The sequence below is a fragment of the Miniopterus natalensis genome, chromosome 8, assembly GCF_054644295.1.
Source record: "Miniopterus natalensis isolate mMinNat1 chromosome 8, mMinNat1.hap1, whole genome shotgun sequence".
Classification (NCBI taxonomy): domain Eukaryota; kingdom Metazoa; phylum Chordata; class Mammalia; order Chiroptera; family Miniopteridae; genus Miniopterus; species Miniopterus natalensis.
The window spans coordinates 39,690,044-39,700,535 of NC_142088.1; the positions used below are offsets into that span (position 1 = coordinate 39,690,044).

The 10,492-nt window shown below is 33.5% G+C and overlaps 1 protein-coding gene across 1 annotated transcript in view; it reads left to right on the top strand.

The window, feature by feature from the left end:
- CIRSR (corepressor of RBPJ and splicing regulator) overlaps positions 1 to 10,492 on the top strand; it is a 32,759-nt gene extending 22,267 nt beyond the window's left edge. The window contains 3 exon segments of the mRNA XM_016205900.2: positions 6,911 to 7,017; positions 8,067 to 8,152; positions 9,316 to 10,492. Coding sequence (XP_016061386.2) covers positions 6,911 to 7,017; positions 8,067 to 8,152; positions 9,316 to 10,195 — 1,073 coding nt within the window. The 3' untranslated portion in view covers positions 10,196 to 10,492.

A 10,492-nucleotide genomic window follows, 5' to 3' on the forward strand; every position in this document is an offset into this window, starting at 1 on the left:
GAATGAATGAAATGTAGTCTACCGGGTAAATATTAATTCTACTCAAATCAAACTAATGAAGTTAACATGCACTTAGAGTGCCCTACTTTTTACCTTTTCCTAAATCCTATGACAGTTTGAAAATCAAACTCAGTTTCTAGTTCTTTCCTGGCAAGTATAAGCTTTCCTGAGATAGGGACTGTATCTTTTTTTTTTTTTTGCATCCCCAATGACTTGCACAGTCTACATGCTTAGTAAATAATAGCTTAGTGAGTGACTAAATAGAAAGGCTTTGCTAATAACTATTCTAAACATCACTGTTTATCATCTTTTCTGAATATATCTTATAACACAAATTTACAGTTTATATTTTAACTGTTCTTTCATATAAACTAATTTTCCCCAAAAGATTATAAGCTTAAAGGCAGAAACCAAGTTCTCTATTAACTATCAAGTACCTAGTGAGATACAATAGTAAGCCCTCAGTAATGCATACTGATTTTTAAAATCACTTTCTGTGTTATACACTAGGGATAAATAAGTTAAAATTCCCTATGCAGGGCTCTCTCCATAGGTAGAGATATAATATAGAAATGTAGTGCGACTCTATAGTAACATAGTAATTGTTGATTGGTTTAAAATATCATGTGTAACTTTTTTTTAAAAAAGTAAAACACACTGGTCTTAAATGTAGAGTTTGAGTTTGACAAATGTATGCACCCAATGTAACCAATGTCTCTGACAAGATATGGAGTGTAGAGCATTGCAGTCACCCTAGAACATACCCTCTGGCCCTGTTCAGTGTCGCTCAGTTGGTTGAGCATCCTCCCATGCACTGAAAGGCTGCCAGTTGGATTCTTGGTCAGGGAATGCCCAGGTTGTGGGTTCAGTCCCCAGTTGGGATACGTACAGGAGGCAACTGATCGATGTTTCTCTCTCACATCAGTGTTCCTCCTCCCCTCCCTCCCTCCCTCCCTCCCTCCCTCCCTCCCTCCCTCCCTCCCTCCCTCCCTCCCTCTCCCTTCCGCTGTCTCTAAAAAAAATCAATAAAAACATTTTAAAAATTAATTAAAGTAAAATAAAAAAGGAAAGAAAATATCCTTTGTCCCTTCCCCGTTGGCCCCCTGTACCCACAACCACTATTCTAATTTCTAATCCCATGTATTAGTTTTACCTGTTAATGAACTTCATATAAATGAAAGCATACAGTATCTATTCTTTTGAATCTGGCTTCTGCGACTCAATATAATGTTTTCGAGGTTTGTAGATGCATAACTTTTCCAGAGCACTCATTCTCATAACTTATCTAAAACATAGTGCTAAACATCTAATACTTCATGTTCATCACAACACAAATGATTTTTTTTAATATGTTTTTATTGATTTTAGAGAGAGGAAGAGAGAGGGAGAGATAGAAACATCAATGAGTGAGTCATTGATCAGCTGCCTCCTGCATGCCCCCTACTGGGGATCGAGCTCGAAACCTGGGCACAGGTCCTGACCTCCTGGTTCATGTGTCTACGATCAACCACTGAGCCACACCAGCCAGGCACAGCACAAATGATTTTTGATTAAATTCATTGGGGTGACATCAGTTAATATTATGTAAGTTTCACATGTACAATTCTGTAGTACATCATCTGTATATTGCATTGTGTGCTCACCACCCAAAGTCTAGTGTCCTTCTGTCATATAACAAATGATTTTTCTTAGTCCTCTAGGACTATGAATTCACTTTCTTATAGCTAGATGTATCAGCACTAAAATATTTGCATATAAATGAAGTTGAAATTGTAAATTTGAAGACATAATCAAATATAAATCATGTATCTTTAACTGCATTGATTCTGTAAAGCAAGAAACAGTTTTTTCTATTAGCATACAATAAGGGAAGTTTTATCTTTCCTTACTTTTGTGTATTTTCCAGACATATAGACTAAATGAAATGTTTTTTTCTTTATATTCTGTATTTTAATAGAGATCAAATTAGCTGCCTTCAGTATGAACTTGGGATGAGGGCAATAAGAAACCCTATTGTTTCCAGCCTCCACTAAAATGAACTGGCAGTGTGTCAGGAAAATTCCCAGTATGGAGCAGTTTTATTACAATTCAGTACAGTTGGTTCTTGCATAACCTTTAGAAAATCATACATAAAACATTCTCATCTATATAAATAAAAATCACCCACACACTTTATTAATAGCTTTGTTCACTTTTTCCCTGGGACTTGTGCTGCATGTTCCTACTGTGCCCCCCTTTTCAGTCTTTTTAAAGATAACTTCCTATAAGCTTTCTTTAAAGCAAAAAGGTTAGGTAATATTAGGAATCCAGTATAAGTGTAAGATAATTCTTGCTAATTGCCTCTAGGCACAGATCTCTTGCTTGATCATGTACTAAAACTAGTGTCTCTAAGTGTCCTTTTTACATTTAGAGAAAAGAGTGGCTTTTTCACTAGATATAGTCAGTTTAACTTTAGGGAAGAAGGCTGTACTTTCATAGAAATAAGAATCATAATATATTTTATTTGTGATAATGTTGATGGGTTACTTTTAAAACACACCTATTTTTAAGGTTATACCACTGTTGCTATGACTATAGTAAATACATGGTGAAAGCAGGAACACATCAGGTTGAAGTCTTGGCCTTTTTTCCTTAGTCTGGTTCATTAGCCAGAAATGTGTGTGTTTTTAGGTATCATTTCCTGAATTCAAACATCAGATGGCTTTCCATATATTCCCCCAGAATATGTGGTGTAAAGTACCAAAATGATTTAATAATAAGCCTCTAGATCTAACCACAAATTTACAAGAAATACAAGGGTTAGAAGAAAATATTAAATGATGTCACTTCAGAATGTGGGAAATTCTACGGGACAAATAACTGAGTGAGCTTCTTCAGTAAATGAATAGTAGTAACGGGGGAGAGGTCGCTAAATTTTTTTAATATTAAAAGAGACAAGGTATGTGTCAGTTATACATCAATAAAAAAAGAGAGACTTAAGAGATACATGAAAAAAATACAATATGTGGACCTTGTTTGGGTTCTAATCTGAACAAACAATTATAAAATGATACTTTTGAGACGAGGGAAATCTGAATGTTGACTGGATATTGGATGATATTTTAAAACTTTATCGGAAGTGTAATGAAAGTGTTGGGGTTTTATTTTTAAGAAATAGTCCTTATTTGTTAGTGATTTATATATCTGAGACTTATTTAAAATACTCTATCAAAAAAGAAACAAAGAAAGTTGGAGTTAATAGATAAAACAGGAACGGCAAAATAGTGATAATTGTTGAAGCTGTTCGATGAGTACATAAGGTTCATTACATTACTCTCTCCAGGTTGGAAATTTTCCATAATAGAAAGTTATTACACACACACACACACAATGAAAGAAAACAATTGGTCACCACTATAATAGCAAACAAAACTATATTTATTTTAGGAATAGCCATTTTCAGCAAACAACATCCTGTAAATTAAATTAATGTTTTAAATTTGGGTAAAGGAAGGAAAGGCATTTCTAATACAGTCTTACCTAACCATAACTAGTGCCTTCTCCTCTCTCACTGAATACCATAAAATTGTAGGAAGTAATTCTTTATTTGAAGGGAATGATGAAATTTGAATGGCAGATACATCTGTCCTAGTGCTAGCAGTGAGACATAAAGTGTCTTTGCTTTTAGCATTAGTCTTTTTCCTGTGCCAGTAACCTAGGACTGCTGTCTTCTAATTGTGAAGTCAGCGGTATGGCTTAATGGCCAGAACTTCCCATATTATTCTCTGATAAAATACCTATTTTACTACAGAACATTTTTTTACTTTCCATTGTTTTTGCCTAGTTCTAGAAAAGTGAATGCTCTCAACAAATAGATTAAACCCTTTACAAACATAATTTTGTACAACATAATTCACCTTTTGGAGAATTTTTTTCTCCTGAGACACTGACTTCATGGTATTTTTCTAGTAGAAAATAGTCTGGGTCTAATCAGAACTGAATGCCACAGTCACAGTCAGTACTTGGTTGCTTACCCCTATCACAGCAAAGAAAGTTTGCAAAATTAATGAACGTTGAAAACAGTTTCTTCAGTGGACTTGGTTTTGTAAGTTGAAACATTGGATTACCTAGAATAATTCTTCCATAGCAAATTTAAAACCAAACATTCCTGAGCCCCTACTCTGTAATTTAAAGTATTGAGGTACTATATAAAGTAGTGATTTTGGCCCTGGCCGGTGTGGCTCAGTTGGTTGGGCATCGTCCCGTGTACTGAAAGCTTGCTGGTTCAGTTCCTGGTCAAGACATATGCCCAGGTTTGGGGCTCGATCCCTGGGAGAGTGTGTGCACGAGGCAGCCATTCGATGTTTCTCTCTCTCCGTTTCCCTTCTCTCTCTAAAAATCAATAAAATCTTTTTTTAAAAGAGTAGTGATTTTGCATTTAAACATATTTGTAAAATCTTTTTTCAATATATCTATATAACATATTATATCAACTAAATTTTGAGTTCTCACAGTCATTTCTATCGATTTACCTAGCCTCTGTCACAGTAACATGAAAGTATAAAGACATCTTACTTAATATAGCTTAATTAAATCTGACTTGTCCCATCTTTCAAACCAAACCCAGAAAATTTGACAACAAAAATATATATGTGAATAAGACAGGATTTTGAAAAATGTTACTACTAAAAGTATTTTTAAATTATGAATATATCATAAGATAATCATAAAAGTTTTCTAGCTACTGGCAAAAATAACAGTTACTATTTATTGACTACTATTTATCAGGTATTTCACTAAGCACTGCATTTAGAGTCTTACAGTATGGAAGTGTTTGCTAAGCGTGTGCACTACACTGAGTTCAGTTGAGATTTTGGTAAAATATAAATGCCAGAAGAGGAATGTTTCTCATAATCTGTATACGGTCTGTCAGACTGGGGAAAGATCACTTTCTTGAAGTAATGAAAATATAAAAAGAAAAAAGATTGAAAAAGACAAAAAAGTAAACAAAAAAAGTAAAAAAGCATGTTTTCTAAAACATCTTGTTAAAATCACCCGTCTTTTGATGAAATTAGTAACCTCTAGTCATAATGGTCATGTTCTTTGGCCCTTTACTGGAGTGGCTTCTATCCTAATTCTAAGCATGTTTGCTTTCTGAATTCATTTGACATCTAAAACAGTTGTTGACAATGAAATGTAGTTTTGACATTTCAGAAAAGACATTTTCTGCATTATAAAATTGTGTTTTTACATGTGAAATTTGAGAAGCTACCAAAGTGAACATTATCTGATTAATTTAAAGCTATTAATTATATTAGCACTTTTATGCCATTTGGTGGCAACCAGTATTAATATTTAAAATTCAACTTTTATTTAAGGTTTTATTATCAAATTGAATAATTAATTTAAAGGTTATTAAAGTAATCCATAGGAATTATATCTTGTATAAAAGAAAAAAGAAAAAATTCTATATTGTTTTAAAATAAAATATTAATATTAATGAAATCAGATGCTACTTTATGATGTTTTGTTTTGTTTTGTTTTCAACTAAGGCTTTTTTCCCCAGTAAATTAAAGCATCACATTACTAATAACTCCCCATCCTCCAGTAATAAGCATTTTTTCCACTATTATCTGCCTAATACCTGGAGCCAGCTTTCAGCTGTTCTTGGTAGTATGAATAGAGTAGTAAAAGAACATAGAGTCCAGTAAAAGATACTAACCTACACCTGTACTCTTTGACCAAACTTTTACCAAAGATGCTACTGACAAGTGGGCAGATTTGAATTTTATTGCCTTTTGTTTTCTGTGGTAACATATAGGTGAACATTCAATAAAGCAATAAAAAGAAAGATAGAAGAAGTACGTAGACTAGAGAATCAGTTTCTGAATATTTATCCCCCACCTTCCTTATGACTTTCTTGTTGGCAGGAATTGTCTTATTCTTCCTTGTACTCCAGATACATTGCCCAGTGTAGTTCATTTAAGCCAGTGTAGATGATTTAGGCCAGAAACTTTAGTAGCTCTCATGAACTGTTACTGTTTGCTACCTGCAGGGAAAACAGAATGAAAGAAAGAGGAAAGAAAGAAAGAGGAAAGAGTCTCTCCTGCCTTATGTAAACCTAATGTTTGAGGGAAGGGCTCAGAAGTTTAACAATTTTTGTTTTTGAATTATATCTATCTTTATTCCATATTATTTATTTTTAGTACATATTATGTAACCAAAAAGCAGCTCACTTTTCAGTTTGGTATTTTGCAAAGTGAGAATAGCAGCTTGTGAAAAATATAACACATACAAACCTATAGCCAGCCTAAAATTGCTTGTCACCAACATCACTCTAATACCTAGAAATTTCAAACTCTGGAGGTGTGTATAACACGCATGCACAAAATTAACTGAAGTACTTACAGAAACCATACCTGTAGCGCGTGCGTGCATGTGTGTGTTTTGTTGATAATTAGCAACCACATGGCAGTGTACTCAGTATTCATAGTTGATAAATAAGGGTGAGGAATTATTAATTGGAAACTAGAATAATAAATTGCTCATGTATCTTTAAAAATGTCTTTTAAATTGAATTCTTACTGAGATAATAACTATTAAAAGTTTAATAGTTTTTTTTATCATTTTGCTTTGATTTTATACTAAAAACTGCCAAACAGATAACATCTAAGTGTATCTTTTTCAATATGACAAAGTTACATAAGAAGAGAATCCCCTAGCACGTAAAGAAAAATGCAATTATTTTCTATTCTGAATCTCCAGACTGCTGTTTTAGAAAATCATATCTGATTATTTGCTCAGCAGAAGATTATTGAGTTGATTTAGCTGTGATTTTACTTAACAAAGCTTCAACTGCATTCCTACTGTGGAGTCCGAAAAAGGTAGAGGGATATAAATGATACATTCAAACTGTGATTTTTGTGAACAGGGCCATCGATGCACCCCTCGGAGCTAATAGCGGAGATGAGAAACAGTGGGTTTGCACTGAAACGAAATGTACTGGGGAGAAACTTGACCGCAAATGATCCATCACAGGTAATGATCTTTTTATCAGTAAGCTGAAAATATCTATAAATCTAAATGTGATTGCTTGTGAATTGCTACTTAATGTTTTCCAATATGCATATATCCATAGGAAAGCAAGATAGAGCGAAGAAAATACCTAAATGTATTTTGATTTTTGCTTTATTATTTTAACTTAAATGAGAAATTGTTTTTAAACCTATATTTTAATAAATGAAACTGCTCCTCTGGGTTTATATGGATGAAATATATAAGTTCCTTCCTCCTAACTTACCCCTGAAGTGACATAAATAGAACCAATGGAGAGAAATGTATAAAAGAAAACCTTTGAAAATTATAGAAAATATTTTAAACATTAATTTATTTAACTGTACATAGATCCAGAAAATGGTTGAGTTTAAAGGGTTGTAGATATCCTAATGCAGACCATTTATTTTATTTAATGAGGAAATTGGAGCCCAAAGAAGTTAAGTGATTTCCCTAAGGTCATGCGGCTATTTTGAGACTAAAGCTGAGACTAAAATCCAGAATCCCACTGGCATAAACTTGTGCTGCTCTGAAAAGAGGCACATTACTTTTCAAACATTACTAGGAATTGTTCTTAGGATCTATACAATCATATATTTGTACTGTTTGGTATATTTGGTATGTATTTGCTAATCTTATATTTGGTGATGTACTGTTGAAATTATAAAGGTAAAATTGTGGATGTTTTCCTCTTTTCCAAAAGTTAATGATCTTCTTGTTTAATAGTTCATTAAATTTAAAATAAAACATTTAAACCCTCAGGTATTTACACTCAAACTCAAGAGATAGAAACGTTTTATCTATGTTTCTCTATCATACTGTTTCTGATTAAAGTTTCTTAATGCTGGCAAAGCTGTCATCTTAATCTCTTAGTGTGTAATGATACTCCTTAATTTACCCCCCCTTTCCAATCCAGAATGTCACACTCATCTACAGTATGTCTCCAGTACAAAATGTCTTATTTGTAAATGTTTTCTTTCCTGATAACTAACTTGTCTTACAATTTAGCAATTTAATGGTCTTTGTTGACTCAGGAATATGTTGCAAGTGAGGGTGAAGAAGACCCAGAAGTCGAATTTTTAAAGTCACTAACAACCAAACAAAAACAGAAACTTCTCAGGTAATGAAAAAGAATATTTTTAATGGATTTAATTACATTTTTGTGTGTGTTTCATCTTAGTATCATAGTCAACTCTGATCCTAAGAGCTTATGAAGGTACTGAAACTTAAACCATGTATCATGTTTATTCTTCAGCTCTAGTAATCCAGTTTTATCTTGCTCTCAGTAATATGAAAGTGAATCTAAGATTATACTCGGATTATACCACACAAAAAAACATGGCACTTTTCAGAACATTTAATTTGGAAATAGATTTATTTGTAGGTTTTACTTGTTATAATTGATTTGTATATATCCTTACAGTTTATTCTTAGGAAATATTTTGGGCCATGTAGTGCTCTTTTTATACTTCGGAAAATTTCATGAGAGATGCTGAAAAACGCTTAAGTTTAAGGTAAATATGAATCTTGTTAAACATACTACCTCTGGATTAAAGAAGCCAAGAAATGTCTGCTGAGTCCAATAGAGGGAGCTCATGACGTTTCGGTATGTGGAGTTTTGAGAATGGCTGGACAGACCCCATGAAAGGCATTTTGTATTTCATAGTAGCTCAAACATATAAACAGGTTACTCTGAGAATGCAAAGTGCTCTCTAGAAATTCAGAATGCCTTAATTCTAATTATTATAAATCTAAACAATTGTTGAAAACCAGTAGTGATCATTTTATTTTATATAACCAAAAAACAGTATAAAATATGTAAAGTGTATTCTTATTCACAATTTCTGGAGACTATGCACTTTAATTTTGATAATGTAATATTGATTAATATTTCCAGAGTTTAAAATAGTACATACATAAAAAATTAATTTTTCATCTGATTATAGTTATATATTTGTGTTATAAACCTTCTTTAGGTCAGGATGACCATTAAATTGCTATATCATTTCAAATTCTGATTCAGTAAGAATTTTTTTTTAATAGTCGTTACTATTGAGCAAAGTACAGTGAAAGAATTGGCTTAATGCACTTAATTTTTTATTTAAACTTAATGTGTATGTGACTTGGATAATTTAAGAGGAAGAAAATGATTTATCATTTAATAAAGTATGTGTTTATATTTGAATACCACCTTCAATAGGTTCTAAGAAAATATATTGTCTACTCAAAATTTTGTCAGTAAAAGGACTATTTTTAGTCTGTTACTGTTTTTCCCAATAACAGGAAATTGGATCGACTTGAGAAGGAAAAAAAGAAAAAGAAAAAAGGTAGAAAAAAGAAAAAGCTTCAGAAGAGCAGAAGTAAACACAAAAAACATAAAAATAAATCTTCCTCCTCTTCCTCCTCCTCCTCCTCCTCCTCTTCCTCCTCAAGTGAGACTTCAGAAAGCAGCAGTGAGAGTGACAACAAAGAAAAAAAAATACAAAAGAAGAAAAGAAAGAAAAACAAATGTTCAAGGAATAAGAACAGTGATATAGAAGAAAAGGACAAGTCTAAGAAGAGAAAACTTTATGAAGAACTTTCTAGCAATCACTGTAACAAGGAAAAAGCCAAGGAAGAGCCTGGATTTTTAAAACAAGAGAGTTCTAGAGGGACTAGCAAATGGAGTCATTGTGATTTTGACAGCAAGTTCAGAAGCCATAACCACAGCCCAGAGAAGAGAGGATCTGAAAGAAATGAGAGGAGCAGCAGGAGCCGGAGCAGAGAGGAGAGGAGCAGGAGGAGCCGGAGCAGAGAGGACAGGAGCAGGAGGAGCCGGAGCAGAGAGGACAGGAGCAGGAGGAGCCGGAGCAGAGGGGACAGGAGCAGGAGGAGCCGGAGCAGAGAGGACAGGAGCAGGAGAAGCCGGAGCAGAGGGGACAGGAGCAGGAGAAGCCGGAGCAGAAGTCACAGTAGTTATAAACAAAGGGAAATAAGAAAACTGCCACAGCGAAGTCCCAGTGAAGAACGGAATAAAAGAAGTGACACCAGAAGCCATGGCACAGATATATACAGAGGAAGAAAACTACACAGAGAGAACTCAGGAGATAGGAATACTAGAGTGACGCAGAGAATGAAGGAGGAGAGAGAATAGAGACTGCATGTGACAATTAGCTGGGAATAAAAATATCCTCACTTGCTTATCAAATCCTTTTAGCAAGGGCTAATATGTACTATTGTCTTTCTAATAAAAAAGCTGTATTTTAATTTTCCATCTCTCTAAACTGTCATATCAAGTACAAAACTACATGAATCTCATAAGAATGAACTTTGCAAATATTTGTAAGAAATCTATGTTAGAGCTGTAAAAATATTTTTTGTTGATAAGTGTTTCTTGCGCCCTCTATACCAGATGAAAAAACTCATGTAACTCCGTGACATTTTCTTTGTTCTGAAACATCATTAAAAAAATACAGTACAA